Here is a 26,296-nt window from a genome sequence, read left to right as displayed (position 1 = left end):
TTCTCCGCTACCAGGAAAGAGCTGAACAGTTCCAAGATGTCCATAAGCCTAATATAGTCACTGCCTGGTTCTCTACCCAAAAAGGTTCTGATCGCTGATCTGAAACTTCTGTTTCCAGAAAAAGAAAAAATAAATGGGAAGTTTACAAAATGAACTCAGACTCATCTTTCCAGAGCCTGCTGGTCAGCTGAGGTAATAGCAGAGATAGTTAATGGAGAGTCATGAGAGGATGATGGAGGAAGAGTAAGGACCAGCAGAGGCCACACTGGCCCGAGACAAGGTTCTCCTTGAAACAACCCTTCAGGAGAGCACCTGTGAGTCTGGTACGTCAGACTGTGCCCTCCCCCCTTCATAGCCCACTCTCTATCTAGGTGTCATGCAGAAAAATATGCTTAGCTGCTAGTTAGTTCTAAAGAAGGACTCTACAAATATAAACTACGGAAATGCTTCATATTTAAGACTTTTATTACTTTTTTTTCCAGCTGGGGTGATTGATGCTCATTGCTCCCCTATTTGTCTCCCAACCCCCTACTCTCCACATGAAGAACTGTTCACTCCTAAGCTTTCGCATCAGACTTGTAATGGGTCAGAGTGCGGGCAGAAGGGTCAGTGGCATTGATCCACCTGGGCATCCAATAATGGGTCAGCCAGTCGGCCCGGCCTGGGTAGTGGCGTTCAAAGATCTGACGGTAGTAATAGCCTTCTTTGGTTGTGGGAGTATTAAAGGGAAATTTTTGTGCTGCAGCTGCCATCATTGCATCATCAACCTGTAAAAATATAATAAGTAACAACCAAACAGGAGTATAAGTGCAAGATGATTTCCAAAATGGCATGTTTTTATTAATCTGACTGCCCCCACACACAAAATAAAGACAAAAGTCGTGACTGTCATTTGTGCAAGAGATCCTGTAAACACCTTCTACTTAGCAATTGCTAAAATACCCCACTGTATATGACTACAGTGACGGTTTGTTTGTTTTGGGCCACACCTGGTGGTGTCTGAGGATGACCGTGTGGCACTTGGAACCCTGAACTAGCAAACTAGCATGCATGTTGTCTATGAGATATCTTTCTGGCTCTCCAGTGACTTTTTTTTTATCCACATGATATTTGCTTTTTTACTAATTTTTTAAATAAAGCAAATAATTTTGTATAAAGAAATTTGGAGGAGTGTGAGAAGAGAGAGATACGTCTTCAATAGAGAGCATGGGCCTATCCATAGTGGAAAAAGTTCTACAGTGGACTTTAAGGAATATTCATGTTCACATTTCTAACTTGTTAGTTCTGAGAGTTTTCTCTATTTGTGCTAAAAACGCCCAATACCCAGCAGGGACTCTCAAATGGGTTCAAAAAAGATGAGTGATGATTGGTAAGTCTCCACTCTCTCAATTCTAGATGATACTCAATAATCCTTTATGCCTCTGAATTAAAAAAAAATGATAAAGGAAATATTGTTTTAGAGGAAACCTCTTCTAACATTTAAACTTAATATAAAATGAATGACAATCACAAGCCAACATCCAAAGTGTCTTATTCCAGAAAATGTTTTTTAGTCACACTATACCTGGAGTTCAACATAGTCCTGTAAAATCCTAAACCAGGAATTCTTCACTGAGGTTATTCCATCACTGAAGGCTTCCTTCGGTCGCCAGAGAATATCTTTAGGTAGCAGATTGGAATCCTCAAATGCCTCTCTCAGGAGATGTTTTTCTACCCCATTCTGACATAAAAATGAAAAAGAACATCAGTAAAAGTTCCAAATGCAACCTGTATTGACAGTTTTTCTCTCAAATTGATTCACCTACCTTGGGAATTCTCATTTCTGGTGGCAGAGACAAGTAATAGGAAGAAAATCGATGATCCAGGAATGGAACTCTCAATTCAAGGCTTAACAAGAAAATAAGAAAATCTGAATCAAAATGGATACCAGACTCTCACTGAAGATTCTAAAGTCACTGTTTACAATCCTAACTATCCTATACTAACAGATGAATAAAAATAACTCAATTGAGATATTCTGTATTATCTAGGGTGCAAACAAATGGTGAAAAATTTTTTTTCTCCTATGACCATTAAAATGCATACCTAAAAAAAAGCAGAAAAAGTTAAGACTCGTGAGTGACTGGGTCATTACTAAAAAGTAACCTTGCTTCTATCTTTCTGGTTTCTTTTTTTTTTGCTTTTTGGGTCACACTCGGTAATGCACAGGGGTTACTCCTGGCTTTGCACTCAGGAATTACTCCTGATGGTGCTCAGGGGGCCATATGGGATGCTGGGAATTGAATCTGGGTTGGCTGCATGCAAAGCAAATGCCCTACCCGCTGTGCTATTGCTCCAACCCCTCTGTTTTTTCTAGCCGAGACCATCCCTTGTTGTATTAACAACTATCATGTTCATTCTAAAATTTATTACTGATTAATAATTTAGGTACAATATTGAATATAAAGTAATGTTTCATCAAAGGCCACAACAAACATTTTCAGAGTCCTGGAGACTGATTTGGACAAGCAGGTCCAGTTCACTTCCAGATCTCATTGCTTATTTATTTTCTAATCTGAGAAACGAAAGAAGCAAATAAAACACATAATGTTGGCTATTTTCTGTAATTCCCCAGTTCTTTCCAAGATGACCATTAAAAACATGAAAACTTCAGCAAACCAGAAATTATACCAAGGACACCTGATTTCAAGAATATAATCAGGGGCCGGAGCGATAGCACAGCGGGTAGGGCATTTGCCTTGCATGCGGCCGACCCGGGTTCGATCCCCGGCATCCCATATGGTCCCCCAAGCACCGCCAGGGGTAATTCCTGAGTGCAAAGCCAGGAGTAACCCCTGAGCATTGCTGGGTGTGACCCAAAAAGCAAAAAAAAAAAAAAAGAATATAATCAAACCTAATGCACATTCAGAGGCTGCCATCCTAACAGAGAGTCACCACTGTATTGAGTAGGCCCGGCAGGCCCTCAACACTTGTTTCATGGAGATGGGGCATCTCAACGTCTCTTAAAAGGGCTCAGGAAGAGCCATAGAGAGCTTCAGTTCAGAAGTGGGCAGAATGCTATAGTGCTTTAAATATGAGAATTCCATATAAAATAAACTATGGTAGTGTTCCTCTCACCAGGACAAGAGTGCTTTAAATTCTGCCTACGTCCCTGCAACTAATTAAATAGTTAAGCTTCATTTTTCCTCCAAAAGTTGTCATTTGCAACATATAGCCAAATGAAGATTTAAAAAAAAACAATTGGGGTCAGAGCAACAGTACATCAGGTAAGGCACCTGCTTCGCATGCAACTGACCCATATTATGTCTCCAGCATCACATATGGTCCCTCAGCATGGCCAGGGATGATTTCTGAGCACAGAGCCAGAAGTCAGCTCTGAGCACCTTCTTATAATACTGTTACCCATGAGCAGCAGTAGTCCGATCTGCACGGAGAACATCGAACAAATAGAGTTCCTTCAGCAGCCTCTCACTCTCCTCCTCGGCTTTTTCAGGAGAAGGAGCCTATTTCACAAATAACCAAAATTATAAATACACCAAAAGCTTTCCTTTTGACACACAAAACTGTTCCAATGTTGACTCTTCCACATATTTCAACTTCAAAAGTGGGTAAGACAAATGTTAAAAAAAAAAGAAAATTTATAGAGGAGAGTCTCCTGCCCCTGCGCCTGGCTGTCTTCACAGGGGCCCCTCGGAGGGGGGTGGCTTGAGTTTCCCTTCCTTCCCCGAGCAGAGCCCCAGCAGCCGAAGACCTCCAGAACCCAGCCACAGCCATGCTCAAGGCCACTCTCCACACACTCGCACAAGCCTCACGCACAAAGGAACTGGCAGAGGAACCCAGGTGTGTGGACCCTGGGCTGGGATCTCCAAGCCTGCTCGGATGGGGACAGGGCCTTCTCCACCCAGATCCCCCATTTTCCAGTAGCTAAGCAGTCAAACCCACAAACTGCCCCCGGCACCATGTAATCCTATCAATGGCCAAGATCCAGAGACTATAAAACAAAGCTCCCGAAAGCTTATTGTCTAGTTCTCCCTCTCGGAGAACCAAGCAAGCTACGGAGAGTATCCTACCTGCACAGCAGAGCCGGGCAAGCTCCCTGTGGCATATTCGATATGCCAAAAACAAAAACCATGATGGGTCTCATTCCCCTGATCCTGAAAGAGCCTCCAATGTGGCACCATTGAGAAGGACGAGTTAAGAGAGGCTGCTAAAATCTCAGGGTTAGGACGAATGGAGATGTTATGGGCACCCACTCGAGCAAATCGATGAACAATGGGATGACAGTGATACAGTGATAAAGCGAATTAACTGCTTTATACATCTGCCTCCTGTGCCTCCTTCCATCATACCAAAATGGTCAGTGTTGAAACACAAGTAGACATCCCAAGCAACCCACACAGTTCCACAGGAGGATGAAAATCATTAGAAATGTGATTCTCTTACTCAGCTAGCTTAAAAAAACAGAACTTATTGGAGACTTAAGACTTCTTTCTCCCAAAGCAGATACTCTTAGGTTTCCTTATTTGCCTCATAAGATACTCAAAACTGACTGCAACATGAAAACAGGATTGAAAATAGTCAAATAGTTCATGCTTTTCTTAACCTGGCACCAATACTGATTCCCAAATGCTTACCTTGTGAAAATATATATAACCCTGAGTCAGTTCGTCTGAACCTTCTCCAGAGAAGATCACCACACTATCTGTGTTCTTCCGAATATACTTGGAAATTAAGTACATTCCTTAAAAGAGAGACAATAATCAGGGTCAATGTCAATTTAAACCTTCTGCCAAAAATGACCTTTAAAAAAAAAAGTCCCCTTGATTTACAATACTGTTAATGACAGGATGCCTGGCATACATTTCTATCCCAAACCCTCCACCATGGACTGGAGTGATAGCACAGCAGATAGGGCATTTTCTTTGCATGCGGCTGACCTGGGTTCAATTCCCCCGTCCCTCTCAGAGAGCCCAGCAAGCTCGGCAAGCTACTGAGAGTATCCCACCCGCACAGCAGACCCTGGCAAGCTACCCATGGCATATTTGATATGCCAAAAACAGTAACAAGTCTCACAATGGAGACATTACTGGTGCCCACTCGAGCAGATCAATGAACAACGGGATGACAGTGCTATAGTGCTACCCTCCACCAGTGTAATCGCTTCCTTCCGCCACTATCAGTGCAACTGCCTCCTCTCACCCACCCCCTATCCCCACCCACCTCACCACCATCAAACTGTCTCACTGCCAAAGTAAGTTCAGTTCTATAGATGGATTCTGTTGCCTTTTGCTATTTGTTATTCCCTATCTTTCTTTATCCCAATACAAAAGAGGTCATTCTCTACCAATCCCTCTCCCTAAATGCCTCATATCTGGATTTTGGAAATGACTATAGACTTTGCTATTAGTTAGGACTCTGTCAATACAAATAGTTTCCAAAGTTTTAACCTTGTATCTACAAGCCACTCATATGCACCGAATTCAAAAGTTGTATTACTGCAATAAAAGATTAGAATCATTCCACAATTTTATTTCTACATTTTGAATTCCCTAAAGCTTTTAGACCTAAAGCTTATGTCCATGATAAATTTTTGCTTGGGTGAATATATTAAACAATATCATGTCTTTCATAGAGAAGGACTATAAAAAATAGTAGGAGTTGGAGTTTTAATAAAGTTTTAAGTTTTTTCCTAATATCAAATTTCATTAGTTAAGAATGCTCCATATAAATACGTTATCAATAGGTTTATTGATTCTTGATCCACATTCCAGTGACATGGGAGTGTTGTTATTGTTTCTCTAGGGAGACTTTTTTTTTGGCCACACCTGGCAATGCTTGGGGTTTACTCGATATCTATCGATATCTCGATATCTATCCTCTGTACTAAGGAATTACCTCTGGCAGTGCTTAGGGGACCATATGGGATGGCATCCTACCGGCTATACTATCTCTTCAACCCCTTTAGGGAGATTATTTTAAACACCTTTTCCTAAATTGTCCCTCCCCCAAAGAAATATTTATACTAGTTATCTATTTGTGTACTGTGTCTCTCTGAAAGGCCATAATCCCTAAGTCTTCTTTACCCTTCAAAAATAACTTTGCTCCCTTGATGGCAATATGTCACCTCTGTGACATCATTACAAAATAAAGAGTGGAAGAATGTATCCTTTTAACTTTGTAATGGACTCAGCAAATTTGAACCAGTTGCATATTACAGACTCAGGAACACTAAATCAGTCTGATTTTAGTATACTTCTGAGCTCGATATCTATCCATAGAGTAAAAATGTATTGAAACTAGTACTGCTTATAAACATTAATAGCAATGAATAATAATACAACAATAAGTTGTCTATATTTACCATAATTGATCTTAAATGACTAGTCTTTACAGAAAATTAATCCCAACCTAGACCCATTTACTTATTTCATATTGATTATATGTTATACAAATTGGGGTGGGAGAGGTCGGGGTCAAAAATATGTGTCTACTCTGGAAAAAAGAAGCAGTAGTAACTTAAATGCGGAAATTTGACTCTGTACTTATTGGTATTCGTTTTCCACAAAAGATTTTGAAGAACTCTTAAATGGTCTTAAACAACTGTTAGCACAGGAATTTTACATTCATTCTTCAATATTGTCTTTTAAACCGAGGCTTGATGCATCACTACTTACACATAGTTTTTCCCAGTGTGGTCATTTCATATTTTGTGGTTTGCAGTTATTATGTTCTTTTCTTTTACTTGATCAACCATCAGCATAAAGATTATCATAGGTTCAGATGATAGCTGAATCTTTTTTTAGTTATCAAGCATTTTAAAATTACGATATGCAAAGTTATTTTGTTTTTGTGTTTTTAAAAAAGCTACTGCATATGTAATAGGCTACAGTTTAGAGTTACAGTAACTTTTATATGTATTGGGAAAGGGGAAAAAAAGTGATTCTCTTTCTTGTACTGTTTACCTTATTGTGGAGACTGAAACTGAACCCATAATATTTCCAGGTTATGCTTCTATTTTTAAGATACTTAATATTATAAAATACCTTACCAACTGAAGCACGAACTGTTGTGATATCGTAAGTTTCCAAAGAAAATATGACTTCATCCAGGACCTGAATACCTTCCTCAGAGTTAAAGAGAACTTCGTGATGTTCACTCCCGATGTGATTTGCTACCTGGAAATAGAAATAAATACCCTCATTATGTCAAGAATTACCTTTAAAATGAAACACGATGGTAGTTCACAAAACACAGTGAATCATTGAGAGACAGAGTGGTGTAAGAGGAAATATTCCTTGGGGCTGGAGTGATAACATAGCAGGTAGGGCGTTTGCCTTGCACGCCGCCGACCCAGGTTCGATCCCCAGCATCCCATATGGTCTCCCGAGCACCACCAGGAGTAATTCCTGAGTGCATGAGCCAAGAGTAACCCCTGTGCAACGCCGGGTCTGACCCAAAAAGAAAAAAAAAAAAAAAAGAGGAAATACTCCTGCAGGCTACCTACCACATACAAACCCCTGCCAGTCTGGTTCTCTTGTCTCTCCTTATCTCTGCCTTCTGACTCAACCACCAAAAGAGGGGAATTTCAGCAATTTCCACTCCAATCTCTCAGGAGGCTTCCAGTTAGTGTGATTTCATCACCACTCCCCTCCCTAATGCACCCTTGCTTACCAAACCCACCGCAACGCTATCTGGCTAGTCCAACATGGTCCCACTCTGATCTTGTTCTCCGTTTGGTCTTCCTGAAATGCCAAGTTGTAGCTTGAATGGATTGGCCCCTTCCCTCAATCTATTTTCTTTGGTTACTTAAGATTCAGCACTTACTGACTTACTTGAAGACTGCTCTCTAGCTCTTTCTCATTCATTCTAGATTAAGGGCTTCCAGAAGAGCAAAGGAATTGCTCACCCACTTGTCCCACCTTCTTAAACACAGTGCTTTCTAACAGATGGAAAATAACAGTAACAATAGTTAAGGATCATTACATACTTAACATATGTTAAATCCTAACCTATGTACTTTATGTGAATTATATCACTTTTTTCTCTGCACTAACACACAAGGGCTGGGGAGACAGCTGGGGCGATGCACTAGAGAACATGCCTTGCATGGAGAAGCTCCAAGTTAGCTCTCTGACACCGCAGTGACCCCTACACACCTTGGGTACAGTCTTAGTGAAGCTAGAATAACGTCAGGTCCACACAACTGGGCCAAGTATCATTGGGTCAAAGTCCCTCTCAGGATTCCCTATACACTACTTACCAAAAAAGAAAATAAAAGGCAACATAAATACTATTATTTCCATGACATAAATGAGGAATTGAAGGTAGAACTACTACATTGGGGGTGCAAGGTAGAACCAGTGGTTAAGTTCCAAAGACAGAAGGTGAAATCACTATAGAATGTCTTTACTTTTCAAAGGACAGATTTATTATTACCTCAGACTTGCTTCTGCTCACAAAAAGATAATATATATCCTTATTTATATATTATATATATATGTAACATATTTTTATTTGGGGAGGATTACACAAAACATACTAGATAAAAGTACTCAGAAAATAGTGTACAACAACTGGCATCCAACAGATATTTCATTCCAGTTTAATGAATTTAAAGCGATTACCTGAGTCAATACTGCAAAACAAGCACAAATCATTGGCTACTGACTTGAGTTTCTCTTTATCTTAATTACATAATGGGCAAAGATGATGTCTTACCCTTCTAGCAGCTAGCAAATCTGGACTGTCTTCCATGCCAATTGCAAATGTCTGGAGAGGGTACTGTACTTGAGCCTCTTTTAACTGCTTCAGCAGGGTGGCAGCAACCAAACTGGAATCCAAGCCCCCTAAACAAGCAAGGCAGGAAGCACAGTGGTTATGGGTCGTGATTAATGGAAGGACTGATATGTTTACATTCCTGTTCGGCAACCATGGTTAGAATCTTACCATATAAAGTCCTCAAATATTGATAAACTGAAATTCAGGTTTTTGTTGTTTTGTTTTTTTAAAAAATATATGGTGTTTGGACTAGACCTGGCTGTGCTCAGAACTTACTCCTAGCTCAATGCTCAGGGATCACTCCTGGCAGTGCTCAGGGGGCAACAGGTGGTGTCAAGGCGAGAAAGTGAGTTGGCTGCACTCAAGGGAAACAACTTAACCCACTGTGATAGCTCTCCACACCCTTAAGGTCAAGTTTTGCTTTGAATCATTCCTTTTGGGAGAGGGGGGTTTGGAGTGTGGGTTTGGGTGAAGTCTGTGATGTCAGTCCTGGTTCAGTGCTCAGGGGAACATGTTGTGCCAGAGACTGAAACTGGGTCTCCTGCCACAAGGCATGTGCTCCCACACTGGGAGCACCCTTGAGGTCAAAATTTAGAATCGAACATAAAATCTAGCATGGTAGTATTAGTCTTAGAATTAGTTAAAAAACACTGCACTGGGGCCCCAAGCAATAGTGCAGTAGGAAAGACATTTGCCTTGCACGTGGCCAACCCAGGGTTGAACCCCAGGACCCCATAGTCTCTGGAACATTGCCTGGGGTGATCCCTGAGCACAGACCCAGCAACACTGCTAGAGTGGCCAAAAATAAACAAAAATACCCACTACCAGCCCAGTTTGCTCCAGCCTGGACTGGTAGTAGCTATTTTTGTTTATCACTGGAGCAACAGCAGAGCAGGTAGGGCATTTGCCTTGCACGCAGCTGACCCAGATTCGATTCCTTCGACCCTCTCGGAGAGCCCAGCAAGCTAGAGTATTGCGCCTGCATGGCAGAGCCTGGCAGAGCCTGGCAAGCTACCCGTGGCGTATTCAATATGCCATAAACAGTAACAACAAGTCTCACAATGGAGATGTTACTGGTGCCCGCTCGAGCAAATCAACAAGAAATGGGACGACAGTGCTACAACAGTGCTGCCCACTACACAGCCTACAGAATAATATTTACTAGCCCACTTACAGAAAACTCTGAGCTACTATATATCACTATGAATATTAAAAGCAGCTTATAGAAAACTTTTTCATCCTACAGAGGACTAGTTAAAGAAACTTTAATACACCCACACAATGGAATACTACGTAGCTGTTAGAAAGATGAAGTCATAAAATTTTCTTATAAGTGGATGGACATGGAGAGTATCATGCTAAGTGAAATGAGTCAGAAAAGAGGGACAGACATAGAAGAACTACAGTCATTTGTGGAATATAAAATATCATAATATGAGACTAACACCCAAGGACAGTAGAGATAAGGGCCAGGAATATTGCTCTATGGTTGGTAGCCTGCCTCATGAGCTGAGGGAGAAGGTAGCTGGGATAGAGAAGGGATCACTAAACAATGATGGTTGGAGGAATTACTTGGGATGGCAGATGTGAGCTGGAAGTAGGTAAAGGACCAAACATAGTGCCCAAAAGTAGAGAGAGAGTAAGAGGGAAATTATCTGCATTAGAGGCAGGGGTAGGGATGGGATGTGGGGGAGGGATACTGGGGACACTGGTGGTGGAAAACATACACTGGTGGAGGGATGGATGTTGGATCATTGTATGACTGAAACTCAAACATGAAAGATTTGTAACTATCTCACAGTGATTCAATTAAACAAAGGGAAAGGAAACCTTTACATTGTATCATGGAGGAAATATGTAATCACAGAGTAAATATTTTATATCACAACTTGGGATGGCTCCAAATTACTTATCTTAAACCACCATGTATTACCTACAACTGGTTTTTTAAACTCTCTTCACCTGATAAAAGGCAGCCAATCCTTCTGTCTGTCATCAAACGTTTCCTAATGGCATTGTCAAAAAGAGTCCGGATGTTGCTCTTCACAGTCTCAATCTCGAAACCTATAAACATAGGTAACACATGGAACAGCTTCAGGAAAGTTTGGGTTGATTACTGAAACAAGGCATACACACAATCATCTACATCTATCAGGGCCTTTGCTTAACAGTGGAATTGGCCAAATCCCAATGCGTCAACTCCCAATTAAAGAGGAAATTGGTCTTCAAATTAAATCATTCCAATACTATGAGCATGCAACTTTCCTTCGGTAGAGTGAGACAAGAACTAGGTGAGTGGGGGCTGATTTTAGTACCTGGAAATAGTTTCTCCACACCATCATAGAGGGCATGCAGAGGTTCATCTCTACAGTAATGGTATTTAACCATTTCCACTGATGCAACTTTGCCATTTGGCTTTAAATCCAAAACTTCATAGTGTCCAGGAAGAAATGGCTCCACTTTTAAAAAAGGGGTCATGGAGTGCTTCAAGTTAATAAGACCTACAATTTTAACAAGACAACTTTATTCAAATTAAGGTAATAAGTCACAGTAACTTTCCTGATGAGTTGGTTATCTTCAAAACTCTTAATTTTCCCTTTTAAAATACAACTACATATATGTTCATTATATAAGCAAAATTAAGAAAACTAATCATTCAAAAACTTCACCATCTTCTTACTAGAAAAATGGCAATCACAAAACCTCTAGTATTTTCAAAGCAATAGCAAAGGTTCCAAAGTGCACTTTCTTCTCCTGAGCTGGGGTTTCAAATCTGGAAACTCTCCTTTCTTTAATAAAGCATGCAAATACAAAAAGGTAAGTAGGATACACTTATTAGCAAAGAGATGGACCTATGGACCTAATACAATTCTGTAACAGTACAGCTGACACTTCTTTGTGAACACTGAGGTATATTAAGAAAACAATCATGATTTCTAGTCCTCTGACAAGCAAACTGAACCATGTTAGGTACTTTTAAAGTCAAATATTAAGAAGTCAGGCATGAGTCCCATGTATGTTAATCATACATATATACATCTATACATTATATATGTAGTCATACATTATATATGAGGAGTTAGATAGTATCATCTAAATTATCACAGGTAGCCATGACTTTTGGTACAAAGTCAATGTTACATTGTAAAGAGAATCAGCTTATTTATACAAAATAGTCCTTATGGCTAATAAATTACAGTAGTATCCTCTCTGGTGTTAATTCATGAAACAGATGAAACCCAGATCCTGTCACTAGCTAATAAGTCATATCAGTTTTTTAGGGGCCAAGAAATAATTAATAGATTTTTTTTTGCTTTTTCTTAGGGGGGGATCACATCCAGCAATGCACAGGGGTTACTCCTGGCAATGCTCCGGGTCCATATGGGATGCTGGGAATCGAACCCGGGTTGGCCACGTGCAAGGCAAATGCCCCACCTGCTGTGCTATCACTTCAGGCACCTAATTAAAAGATTTTAAGCAGGGAATAGCATGACCAAACACAATTTTGATAGGTTATTCCAGAAGTACTGGCAAAAGAAAGCTGAAACAGTACTCAAGATCAGACCATTCAGTCTGAAAAACATGGCAGTACTATGTTAAAAATAATAATAATAATAACATCCAGGGATACGTTTTAGCAAGTTTTAACAGAACTCTTTCCTCGCATGTGTGAGGCCCAAGTTTAATCAATCCCCAGCTCATATAAGGAGTGTGTGTATGTGGGAGGGCGGTGTCAGGGGAACACGAAGAGAAAGAAAGAAAAAATAAATGTCAATAAATGTCAGAAGGTAAACTGGATGTGAGATTATTTCATATCAAGTTCTCATCAGGCCCAAAGAAGATGGTGGACAAAAGGAGTCTTCTCTTCCCCTGTATTTTCTACGCCAAGTTCCTAACATGCTCTTCTTCTGTGTCATTTTATCACATTAAAAATGCCTGAAAATAGACCTAGTCAGAAATCTATTAGTAACCCCTCTAGGACTAGTATCCAGGGAACCTTTCATTGACCTCATTTTCCTCGCCTTCAGCCAATCAAAACTGGAAAAAAGAAAAAAAACCTCTCAATGTCAAAACTGAAAGGATTTAAGGAATGAGTTAATAAAGAGCCAGACTGGTAGATCAGATTTTAGGATACTATTACTATCCAGTGTTTTCAAGTTTAATGTAAAAAAAAAAAATCCTAACTATGATTTCTGAGTATTTTTTCTATACTGGGGTTGTCGTTCATTTTCTGGACAGTATCTTTTAAAGAAAAGTGTTTAATTTTGATGTAGCCCAATTAATCAAATTTTCTTTGATTGCTAATATTCCTAGTGTGATATAAGAATCTTGTTGAAATCTAAGGTCATGAACACTTACTCTCCCCCTACATTTTCTTCTAAGAGTTTCAGCTCTTACATTCAGATCTTTGACGCCTTTTCAGTTTAGTTCAGGATATGAAGGTAAAGGTCTATACTCATTTCTTTTGCATTTGTATACCATTATCCCAGTACCATGTGATAAAAACTATTCTTTCTCATCCCACCTCTTCCCCTCCAACATCTTGATACCTCTTAGTGAAAATTAGTTGGCTAGAAATATATGTTCCTTTCTGGTCTCTCAATTCTCTAAACGATAAGCCTATATTTGTGCTAGTGCTGTAGTACTGATTACCCTTATTTTATTTTATTTTTTTGCTTTTGGGGGCACACCCGGCAATGCTCAGCGGTTACTCCTAGGTGGCTCTGCACTCAGGAATCACTCCTGGCAGTGCTTGGGGGACCATATGGGATACTGGGTATTGAACCAGGGTCGGCCGCGTGCAAGGCAAACACCCTATCCACTGTGCTATCGCTCTAGCCCCAGATTACCCTTGCTTTGTAGTAAATTTTGAATCAAGAAATCAGTTCTCTGTTTGTATTTTTTTAACTTTGTTCTTTATAAAGTTTCTGCAATTTTGTTTGATTAGCTGGGGCCCTCTGTACTTTCAAATTGACTCTAGAATCAGTTAATCTATTTCTATAATTAAGTCATCAGTGATTGTAATGGGGATCATGCTGAATCTAAAGATCAATTTGGGGAGTACTGCCATCTTAATTGTGTTATATCACTTCATAATTAGAATGTTTTTCCATTTGTTTAGAGCTTAATTTTTTTCAACAGCGCTCTATAATTTTTAGAGTACAAATTTTACATATTTTGTTAAATTAATTTTTAGTTCATATTTTTTATGCTTTAAAAGGAATTGTTTCCTTAGGTCCATTATTTAATTTTTCATTGTAAGTGTATACTGTTCATTGCAAGTTTGTCAAGCAAATGCAACTGATTTTTGCATATTGAACTTGTATCCTGCAACCTTAAATATAAATTATTCAAATCTAGACTATGTAAAGAACTATTACAAATGTATTACAAAAGACAGGTAGTCCAATTAAACATGAATAATCCAAATATGGATGAAATCAGACATACAGTATGATGTCACTTAATAATAAAAGAATAAAAATTATTAAGCAGCAAAATGACAGGGAGGAATCTTAAAGAAACATTGATAAGTAAAAGAAGTCAGTCTGAAAAAGTCAGATACTGTATGACTCCAACTAGTGACTTTCTGGGAAAGGCAAAAAGAAGTAAAAGGATCAGAGAGTGCCAGGACAATAACGAAAATTCGACAGAAAAATTCTATCATTACCTTTTGCTTCTGAACATACGGCCAAAAATCCATCTTCTGACATGGCTTTAAACAAAGGTCTGACACCGTAGGTATCTCTACCCAGAAACACTTTCTTATTGGCAGTGTCCAGTAAAATGAATGCGAACACCCCGTCCAACATACAAATTGTTTGCTCAATTCCTCCTTTATCATAAAGATGAAGGATTATCTCACCATCCACGTTGGTCTGGTGTTCAAATTCAAAATGCTGTTGCATCTTGAGGAAACAATAATAAAATAAAAAAGTTAGAATTTCTGTGTACTCACTAACAATTTTTGCTTGATTTTTAGGTCACACCCATTAGTGCTGAGGGCTTACTCCTGGCCCTGTAACCAGAGATCACTCCTGCCTGGGCTCTAGGGACCATATGGTCTGCCAAGAATCAAACCTAGGTCTAAGTCACGCAATAAAAGAGCACTATCCACGGTACTGCCACTCCACCTAGAAAATGATAACTTTTAATTACAGAATTCCCTCACTCTTTCTGTCCTTTGTACTTCGTAACTATTTCATATACCTTAGAATATACAACTCAGAATTATTGTGGCATTATCAAAACACAGCTGTGGTTTCCTACGAATTCTTTATAACATAAAGCTAATCCATGGGGAAATTCTAGTTGCCTTTGACTATCAGAATACGAAAGCAACATATAAAACAGCAATCCACAGAGACATATATCATACATATTTTTAATACAATATATTTATTTATCTATGTAACAACACCATTGATTGCCCAGCTGCAATGGGGGCTGATAATGTGCCCACTCTCTCTGTAACTTTGGTATTCTGATTTTGGAATACAATTCTTCCGGTTCATTATTCAAAGATTTTGTGCAATGGCAAAAGACAAGCTTATCTGGTGCTACTGAGAACTAAATAACTCCATCACAAATATAGAGAAACACGGCTACCCAAAAGCTGCTGGTCCCGGGAGGACAACCAGTCTTTCACATTGTCGTGGCATAAAAGCTACTTCTCACTGATAAAATGACAGTGAACATTACTGTGCACATGCCCCCAAGGAACAGCAAAGAGGCTGTCATTCCCACCATGTGCAGAGAGAGAATTGAATTTGCAACCAAATTCTGTGACTATTCACTAACACTAATGGACTAAGAGTGAAAAATCCTTGTGAGTTCTTTGTACTTGACTGGCATTCATATCTTTGGCTGACAACAGGGAGAGAAGAGGGTCACATAAACACGATCAGATGGAAATCTTAGCTATACGTAAACTACAACACGTTTTGAAATTTCAAAAAGTAAATCTCTATGCTTTTAGATGTAAGTCCTATAAGCACACTTCACCATCCTGCTCACTTTGTGACCCTTTTGTCTGCAGGTGCTCATACAACTGTCCAAAATGGGTTTGGGCTGGTTCCAGTGGCTATAAAGTTACTTTCTAGTCACCTCTTCCTGCTCTCAGAAATTCAGGCATGATCCCTCTCAGAAGGGGTTCTACAAACAGTCTTCTGGCCCTTCTGGACTGACATACCTAAAGAATAAATAACTTTTTTTTCCCCCCTTCATTTTTGGAGCACAATGGGCAGCTTAAGAGGCTACACTCTCCCCACCTTTCTTTTTTCTTTTCTTTTTTTCTTTTTTTTGCTTATTGGGTCACACTCAGCAACACTCAGGGATTACTCCTAGCTATGCACTCAGGAATTACTACTGGAGATGCTTGGGGGACCATATGGGATGCTGGGAATCAAACCCAGGTCGGCCGCGTCTAAAGCGAACACCCTACCCGCTGTGCTATCACTCCAGCCCCTCCCCACTTTTCTTGAAGCTGCTGGAGGGACCATGAGGAGGGAGAGTCCTAACCTGTGCCTCCTGCATGCAAAGCACACACTACACTTTTCTGAGCTAGCTCCCTGGCCCAAGGGAAACGATCTTAAAGCACTCAATAATATTGGTAAGCAACAGCTCCCTGGGTTTACCATCTACTCGCAATGCCTTCTCCTCATGGTAGCTCTTTTTCCTAATCCTTGCAGTTATTTGTTGGTTAATGTTTCACACACATAGAACGATCCCTATGAGGAGAGGAACTCTGCTCTGCCCCAGACATACTCAAATTCTTCCTCTCCTTGATTAGTCTCTTTCCACTCCTAAGACACCTCTGTCTTATTTAATTACTAATAGTAGTTAATTCAATTTGCATTAAAAAAATAACATTTTGAGAGTTTTTTTTACAGAATACTTACATAAGCTGGAGCATAACATGACACCCGCCATAGCCATGCCACTGGAATCCACACCAGGTTGTTTCACTAGTGATGCCCTAGAAGGGGGCTGGTTAGAGCCCTCCCAGACCCAAAGGACCCAGCCCCCAAAACCTCCAGAATCCAACCACCACCACGTGCAAGGCTGCTCCCCACATGCTCGGTCAGAGCCTCATGCATGAGTGAATATCTATGCCTGGATTGAGCAGCCTCGACATATCATAAGACACTCCCTATCCATTCTCCATAAGTACCACACCACATATGATGGGGGTCAGACAGTAGGCAACAAATCATAGAGGGAAATATATATATGTATGCATATATAAATATTTTCATATATATATATACGAAAACTCACACCACTCAACCTTTACCAACATGTTAGTGATATCCTAAAGAATGTCTTAATGGCCCCTGCCAAAACAGAACAATCTTCACATGGTTCCCTATATGATTACTTTTTTGTAAGCATTTTCAGTGGTTCTTCATGGCAGACAATATAAAATATATTATTTCGGTTGTGCTTTGGGACAGTGATTGGGGCTTGGGATGGAAACATCCCAAATTTGGTGGTGGGAAGGTGCAATGGTGGTGGGATTGGTGTCTGAATATTAAATGTAATCAGGTATTGTGAACTACCTTATAAAATAAAAAACAAATTTTTTAATCTTATATAAACTTAAAACATCCCCTGACAACCAACTACCTGCTCAAACTGCACAAGGTTAAGTGGCAGGAGCCATGAAAATTAAGTTTTTGAAAAGACAAGTTTTATTCTAATATAGATGTATTGTCAAAATATTTATCCACTAAATACCCCTATTGCAAACCACAACACCCAAAAGGAAAGAGAGAGATCAAATTGGAATGCCCAGGCACAGAGGCAGGGTGGGGTGGGGGGGATGAGATTGGAGGGTGGGAGGGATACTGGGTTCATTGGTGGTGGAGAATGGACACTGGTGGAGCGATGGGCTCTCAAACATTGCAGTTACAGTGAATCTGTAACTGTACCCTCACTGTGACTCACTAATTTAAAAATAAATAAATTTTTAAAAAAGTATTGTCAAAATATTTAACTTTTACTAATTTGCTAACAAAGCTAACAAGGTAGCAATTCTGTCCCAATAAAACATGGTATTGCCTATATCACTTAAGTACCCTCATGTACAGGGGCACCAATCTAGCTTGATAAGAAAGACATTTCAAATGCTCTTCTTCTCCTGTCACACTAGCAAGAATTTTCATTCTTACCTCTTCTAGTCACCATTTCAACCCCAAGTACCTAGAGTGGTCCCCAAACTTATTTGGTCTATCTTTCCAGAAAACAGCAACAACAACATCAACAACAAAACCCTCCATTCAGTGCTCTCCTACCTGAAAATCTACCTCTTTAAGGGAACAAACAGAAAACAGTCCTCCCACCAAGGTTAGTAGCGCCTCCTCTCCAACCCTCAATCATTCCAGTGCCCAACATCACCCACGTTGGCGAACACTAACCTAGAAAAATGATGCTTATTGTATAATTGGTCCCTTAGTACATATATGAAGTGAACAACTGCAACTTTTTAAACGAGAAATATGTTATTGAGACTGTTTCTATAACAGAAAACAGTGACAAAAGCAATACAGGGGCTGGAGAGATAGCTCCAAGGACTGGAGTGTATACTTCGGATACAAGAGCCTGGTTCATTGCCTGGCATGGTTCATTTCCCAGTACAGTACGAACCCCTAGCACTGCTAGGAACCACCCGTACCTTCCAGCTATGAGTAGTACCAGAGCAGCACCAGGAGTGATTCCCTAACTTCTCATCCAAAAAGCCATATACAGATTAAAAATGTCCAGGGCTCTCCAGCAGAGAAGGCATTTGCCTTGCTCTTGGTCGACACAGGTTCAATCCTCAGGACCACATATGTGGTTCCCTAAAAACTGTCAGGAGTGATCCCTGAGCATAGAGCTAGCAGTAAGTCCTGAGCACTGCAGGGTGGAGCACCAAACCCAAACCCAAACAAACAAAAGTGTCCAAGGGTGGCTAAAATATAAAGCCCTATCCATTAATGCATGAATGGTGGATACACAGAAAGAAGGCTCAAAAATACCAAGAACATCACAGCCAGATATAGGAACTATGAATAAAACATTTTAAAAAAGCCAGTTCTATTCTCAGGTTGTCCAATTTTAATGAGTTGGGTAATATTAGTAGTAATGAGAAATCTGATATAATTAGGTAAAAGAATAAGGCAACCCTTATTCTTAATAAGATAAATACATATGTAGGAATGATATTTTTAAGTTCTGCTTTACTCTAAAATGTTTCATCTACAATGAGATATCGTCTCATGCCACAGAAGACTGGCACACATCTAAAAGAACAACAACCAGTGCTGGCATGGATGTGGAGAAAAAGAATTTTTTATTCATTGCTGGTGGGAATAACAACAAAAGGCCCAGCCTTTTTGGAAAACAATACGGGCATTCCTTAAAAAATTAGAAAATTTTTTAGTGCTTCCATATGACCCAGCTTTATCAATCCTGAGACAATACCCTTAGGATCCAAAAACATAATGCAGAAAAGCCATTTGCACTTTTATGTTCATTGCAGCACTATTCACAGTAGCCAGAATCTGGAAACAAGTACCCAAGAATAGATGAGTGGGTAAAGACACTATGGTACATCTACACAGTGGAACACTACACAGCTGTTAGGAAATATGAAGTCATGAAATTTGCTTATACATGGATGGACATGAAGAGTACCGTGCTGAGGGAGATGAATGAGCCAGAGGGAAAGGGAGAGACACAGAATGATTAGATTCATTTGCAGGATATATTTTTAAAAAGCAACAAACCAAAACACAGTATGAGACTAATACCCAGAGACAGTAGAAACAAGGGCCAGGAGGACTGGTCCATGGTTGGAAGCTTGCCACAAGTGGAGTTGGGGTGGGGGTAGGACAGTTAGGACAGTTAGGCAGAGAAGACCATGACAATGATGGTTGGAAATGATCACTCTGGAAAAGAACTGAGTGCTGAAAGAATTGGTAAAGTGATATACATGTTGATCTTTCAGTACCTGTATTGCAAACCATAATGTCTGAGAGACAGACAGACAGACAAACAGACAGACAGACAAAGAGAGAGAGACAGAGACAGAGAAAGAGAGAGATGGTGGGGGGACTGCCATAGAGGTGGGGGGTGGTAGGAGAGAAACTGGGGACAATAGTGGGTAATGTGCAATGGTGAAGGGTGTTGAAACATTGTTATGACTGAAACTTAGTCATAAGCAACTTTGTAACTATATCTCACAGTGATTCAATTAAAAAGTGGGGGGGAAAGCTAAAAATATTAAAACAATAGAGAATTTTATTTTAAAAGACTAGTTTCATCTAAAAAATAAATGTGCATATGCATAGAAAAAGAAAAGGCACCTCTCATTACATTTGAACAGCATTAATTATAAATATTTTAGAAGGTGGTCAGCAGATTAACTTCCTCAGGTCAGAATGTCTATCCTACTTCCTAAGAATAAGGGTTACTCTCACTCTTACTCCCTGAAAGAAAGTGTTTACCCAGGTAAGAAAAGCTATTCCATGGGCCCAGAAAGACAGTACAGTGGGTACATGAACTGCTCTTCTCAGCCTGAGCCTTGTCCAGTAGAACTCAGTTCATCTATCTACTCCTCCAAGCCTTTCTGACCACTATTCTTGAAAAATGAAATCTCCCCGAAGCCATAAACTGTGTGTTAGTTTTTCTAGAATGTCAGTGTACATACAAGTTTTTTACAATTTGTACTTTTTTGTTTGTTTGGTTTGGGGCTGCACCCAGGGGTACTCAGGGTTACTCCTGGCTCTGCACTCAGGGATCACTCATGGTTCAGTTGCTGGGAGAGAACCCAGGTGTGCCTCATGCAAAACAGGCATTCTACCTACCATTCTATTTCTCCAGCCCTGTACAAAGATTTTTTAAAAGTCTTTTCCCAGTAGGGTAAGTTCCACTAGAGTATGGACCTACTTTATCTCTATCGCTGCATCCCAGTTTGTGGGTGTGACTGCTAAGTGTGACTTAGCAGTCACACCCACAAACTGCCCTTCTGCGCCATGTAATCTCATCAACGGCCAAGATCCAGCGACTATTAAACAAAGCTCCTGGAAGAGAGCGATGCAGAATCTCGCACAGCAGAGCCTGCAAGCTACCCATGGCGTATTTGATATGCCAAAAACAGTAACAATACTAGGCCTCATTCCCCTAACCCTGAACGTGACAGGGACGAATGGAGACCATACTGGCGCCTGCTTGAGCAAATCGATGAGCAACAGTGATATAGTGATACTGCATCCCAAGCACCTAACACAAAGCCTCATAATGCACTATTAATATTTAACTCCATAACAGGAAAAAATAGATTTTAAGAGTTAAAGAACTTGAATCATAAACTCACTTGTCTTTTGTATATGTGGCTAACTCACTTCCCTCTCCGAGCATCAGTATACTATGAATATAAGCAGGTATCACAGATAATGAACATGGAACATGATTTTTGTGTGTGAGCGAAACAAGATAATTTTCATTGAAATTTATTTAGAAAGATATGAAAAGCAAGCATGAAGAGAAGAAAGGGAAGTAATAGGGGAACAGGGGCCAGGGAACTGTAGGATAACATAGCCTCAGGTAGTTTAGGTTTATTGGGAACTTTCCTCTGTGTTTATTTGTAGCGTCTTTCTTAGTGTTCTGTTGACTTGTAAATATTGTTTTTCTCTTCTCCTTGAGTCCTTTACACAGTTTATTCAGAGCCTTGTCCTTTCCTATGGGCACAGAAAGACTGTAGCAAAAGCTATACCTGGGAGTCATTTGACTCTACATGATATTTTCCTCCTGGGCATCTGTTCTCTCAACCTAAGCCTCAGCTGCCCTTACTTCCTAGCACCCACAAAAGCGGGGTCCCGACAAGGGATGAGATGGACCCAGGGCAAGCAGTGAGTTGTGTGCTACCCTGGCATCGAGATGGGCCTGGCCAAAGCGCCTAATGCTTAACTATAAGTTAAGAGCTTGGTCATGGACAAATGCTGTCATGATCCAAAAAGTAATAACTAGATTCGGACCCTGTTGGGTTAGGAATGATTAATCTGGCCTGAGTGCTGCAGTCTGAGTCCGTGGCAAGATGTTGCATACAAGCCTCAATGTATTTCTTACTGTGTCCATACAAAAATAACTAGTATTAAGATGTTAATGAGTTCTTGGTCTAAGGAAAGAAGAAAAACCTTAAGAGGTATTTTGCCTGCTGGCAGTCAGGAAGGGCTTTGGAATGCCTGGCCCTCAGGAAGGGCTTTCTTATGTTGATTTTGCTACCTGACTGTGTGTGTAGTCTAGAGGGCAAGCCTAAGACTAGTAGGGGGAGAGACTAGGGAAGGAGAATCCAGAGTGAGAAGGGGCAAGATGCAGAGCCAGGAGAGAAGCAGAGAGAGACAGGAGAATGAAATAAACAATTGGTAGAACAACCGGTTTGGCCTTCTTCCTTCCTTCGCCTGCCCTTGGCCAACAGCCACACACAGCGGCTCCAGAGCACCGAACACGGGCAGTGAGACAGAGCCACCCAGAGAACCCGCAATCACATACCCTTCGGTGTGCACAGTTTTTTACAAGGGACTTCAGGTATACCAGTGATATAGTGATATAGGGGAGTGTATTGCTATACAAAGCACACACTTTAATCATGAGACCTAAACTACAACAACTGAATTTTGAAATGTGCCTGACAAGGTAGCAGATGGTGGGGGCTGGGAGTCGGGGATGCAGCATCGAAGGAGGGGGCAGAAGGGAGCAAGGGAACTCTGGTGGAGGGATGCTGACATTGGTTGTAGGATAGATGCTGGAATACTGTATGTCTAAGACTCATCTATCATCCCTCAACAACTCTGTAAATCACAGTTTTTTAATTTCAAAAAGGTAAATTAAAATAAAAAATAAAGATATGAGGGGAGAAAGAGAAGTATGTTTAGGAGAACACAGGCTTCTCCTAAGTGGAAATGAGCAAGCAAAGAAACAAAGAGACTAAACAAGCAATATGTGTGCTCAAGGGAGAACATGAGCTTGAAGAGCAAGACTGAATGCGCTTTAAAAAGTAAAAAGCATGACAGAAAAGCAAAAAGTATAATTATTATAACCAACTAGCTTCAAAGTTTACTAACATTCAAATATCCTCTGATTTCACTTGACTTACCTTCTTGTGATTGTAGATTTCACCATTGTAACAAAGCCACAAATAGGGATATTTTTTCACTCGAATTGGCTGCATCCCAAACAGCTGGTCAACCACAGCCAACCGGTGGAATCCAAAGCAACAGTTGGTGTAGCCATTGACATTCTCAAAACGAAAGGCATCTGGACCCCTGTGTGCAATCTTCATAGCACTCAAACACTGAACAGAAAGGCAGTCATCGCTGCCAAAGAGGGCCCAAATGCCACACATGTTGCAACAGAGCTGTGTCTTTCTATAGAGAGGAGAGCAGAATAATTAAAGATTTAATAGTCAAACTAAGTCTGCATTGTCTTAATTCTAGAAACTTCCATAAACCCTTCAAAGACTGAATACATAATATCTTAGTAATTTTCCATTAGATTGGCAGGAACTCAGGTGAAAATCATTTAATTTACGTACAAATATTCAGAAAAGATAAATGATCTTTACGTCTGCCCGTTCACACAAATCTACCTCTCTCATCTCAGGGTCTGTCACTAAATGGTGGTAGTGGTCTTCAGGCTGGCTACATTGTTTCTTGCAATCTATTTTTTGCATTTTACCCCCCAAATACTAAGACCCTTGCACGCGGAGCATCAACAAATCAAGAGATCCCAATCGCATTTTTTTCACCCCAAATCTCAAAAGCTGTCAAAAAGCAAAGACTTCAGAATGCTACAGTCTCCGCTTCAGTCTCTCTGACCAGTAACTATCCTCCAAGTGCTAACTGCACTTAAATACAGTGGGAATAGTAGAACATACAAATTGCTGAAAGTAAGTATGTCATATCTTTTATTTACCTCTAAATGGTTTATTCAAATATTGTCAAAGAATTTCTAAGAAAAGGAAAAGAGTATTATCTGATATCAGATACCCTGTCTTTGAAGTATACTTGTACACACAAACATACATTGTATGCTGACAGGCACAAAATATTCACCACCGGAATGTTCTAAATGACAAAACATTTCTCAAATATTTTTGTCTCAAAGATGCCTTTGTTAATAACAAAGCAAAGGAGATAAGACATTAACAGTAACATCCCTGAAAAACAATTTAACTCATCCTTGTAGACCAAGAAGCAAATAAATACTATAGACAGTATGTTACTTACTTTGCAATTTCAAATTCTAAACTGTAAAAAGGCAACTTTATTTGGGAGCTATCTGATCAGTTATTTTACCAGAATATCTATAATTTGTAGATGAAATATGACACAAAGGCTTATTTCATTTGTGAGAAAAACCATAAAGAAAAATAATATACTAGGGGCTGGAGTGATAGCACGGCGGGTAGGGCGTTTGCCTTGCACGCGGCCGACCCGGGTTCAAATCCCAGCATCCCATATGGTCCCCTGAGCACCGCCAGGGGTGATTCCTGAGTGCATGAGCCAGGAGTGACCCCTGAGCATCGCCGGGTGTGACCCAAAAAGCAAAAAAAAAAATAATAATAATAATATACTCAAGTTACAGCAATTGCTTTGAGCAACCCTGAAGACATTGCATTTGACCTAAAAGAAGCAATATTGTCTTACATCTTTTAATGAAACCAAACTGAAGGTAAAATGATAAAACATTTTCCAACTTGGAAATGTTTCACATGTCCTATGTAGTTCCTTCCATGCATTTGGCAACATGGCCTATGAGACATTTTATGAAAACACACTGAAATTTCTATGAGATGACTACTGATAAGTCCTATTGGGTTGACTTTATACCAATTAAAGCTGGGTCTGGAATTCTTTGAAAATCAGGAGAGGCCATTGGCAAATCATTTACTGTTTAGTATAAGGCATTATGCCTATAGGAGAAAAATGTCACTACATTAGAGGTTCAAAGGAAAAAAAATTATGAAGCAGATTTGTTTCTCCAGCAAGAAACAGGGAAAAAAAAGTAACCTTTCATTTTCATTGGAATCAGTCATATTGGAGGGCAAAGGTCCTACTTGCAAAGCTTTTTACTATTGCTATATCCTGTTTCCAGTAATTTTCTGTCTTTCCCCATCAACTTTCACAGCAGTGCTGTCCAATAGAGGAGAAAAAACAAACAATAAATAAATAAAATTAAAATATGTACTATCAAATGTAGTATTGGCTTCATTTTCAAAGAAAGAAAAGTGAAATTAAACTATTAATACAATATTCCAAAAGTAGCATCATTTCAACATGTAATCAGCATTAAAACAATCACCAAAACTAAGTGTGTGGTTTTCTCTATAAAACCAATGCCATGTATTTTACATTAAACACATCTCAAGTAAACTAGCCAGCAATTTATGATCTCATATATATGGCTAGTGGCTACTGAATTGGGCTGGTCGATTTGAGAGCTTGTAATTTTGAACCAGTTTATCAGCTACTTAAACTTTTCCATATCATCTCTTTGTATATTAAGGTCTCAGTAACCACCTCCCAGTCAAGTTTAATACCAAAGTAATCTCTAATATATCTTAAGCAACGCACTCAGTGAAAAAAGTTACCAGTGCTTTTCATTCAATACCCAAGGCAACGGTTGGTCAGCGAAAGCATAATAGGTCAGGGGCGAGAAGAAAACCGTCCTTTATTAAAATCTGTAACATTAATCTGAAGCCAAACCCACAGAATACACATTTATTGAGCAAAGGCAATGCACCGTCTGTCGCCCTACACAGATGTTTTCTTTCTTGGCAGGATTTGCATAGGAAGTCAGTTGCTCAGTTTTACAGCCTACCGGAGACCCAGGACCGGGAGACTACATTAAGGACTGGGGGAACCCTGAGGGGTTCCTAAGGCCACCAGCTACAACCCTGGGGCCTTTCCCTCTCGGACAGTTGCAGCTTCTGCGGATCAGCAACGGTGCAGCGAGACTACAAAGAAATAATTCGCACAGCCTCAATGCAACAGAGTTGAAAAATAATAATATTTACAGGGCACGACTCAGGCCGCCTCCGTCCTGTCTCCGCCACCGCACGGCCTCCCCACAGCCTAGCACGGGTTCCCTCCGGGACCCAAGACAGAGGTCAGTCCCCGCCGGCAGCTTCCAGGTGTGCAGCCTTCTGGACCTTCCAGCCCCGCCTCTTTACCGGCAGGAGCAGGAGCATCCCCTGGGCCCCATCACCTTCAGTCCGCCCGTCGAGCTGGCGCCCGGCTGCAGGGCATCCTCCTCCCACTCCTGGGGCAATGCGGGGGCTCGAAGGCTGGCCGCACCGCGCGGGGCCAAAGGGAGCTCAGTTTACCTGAGACGGGGGTCTAGCAGGCGGAAGGCGCCTAGCAGGGTCCGTGGGCAGCCGGCGGGGCGACGGGCCTCCTTCACTTTAAACGCACCCGGCTCGTGTAACGCGTGCGGGAAGTTTCATCATGCCCGGAGGACCAACCAGCGCGCCGGG

The 26,296-nt window shown here is 40.5% G+C and overlaps 1 protein-coding gene across 2 annotated transcripts; it reads right to left on the bottom strand.

The window, feature by feature from the left end:
- Nucleotides 1-444: 444 nt before the first annotated feature.
- ASNS (asparagine synthetase (glutamine-hydrolyzing)) lies at nt 445-26,296 on the bottom strand. Of its 2 annotated transcripts, none has more exons than XM_004602208.2 (12): nt 26,147-26,296; nt 22,916-23,186; nt 14,450-14,687; nt 11,094-11,279; nt 10,741-10,842; nt 8,719-8,846; nt 7,049-7,175; nt 4,635-4,741; nt 3,403-3,503; nt 1,806-1,887; nt 1,565-1,720; nt 445-767 (listed from the first exon to the last, which is right to left on the bottom strand). In XM_004602208.2, exons 2-12 carry the CDS (start codon nt 23,162-23,164, stop codon nt 558-560), a joined length of 1,686 nt encoding a protein of 561 aa, XP_004602265.2. In that variant the 5' UTR covers nt 23,165-23,186; nt 26,147-26,296; the 3' UTR covers nt 445-557. The 2 variants fall into 2 exon arrangements, with proteins under 2 accessions (XP_004602265.2, XP_054979614.1); XM_055123639.1 differs by lacking the exon at nt 26,147-26,296 and adding an exon at nt 25,838-26,031.

Source organism: Sorex araneus, chromosome 1, assembly GCF_027595985.1.
Source record: "Sorex araneus isolate mSorAra2 chromosome 1, mSorAra2.pri, whole genome shotgun sequence".
NCBI lineage: Eukaryota > Metazoa > Chordata > Mammalia > Eulipotyphla > Soricidae > Sorex > Sorex araneus.
The sequence above is the reverse complement of the archived record's forward strand: the minus strand, read 5'-3'. Positions and strand labels throughout refer to the sequence as shown.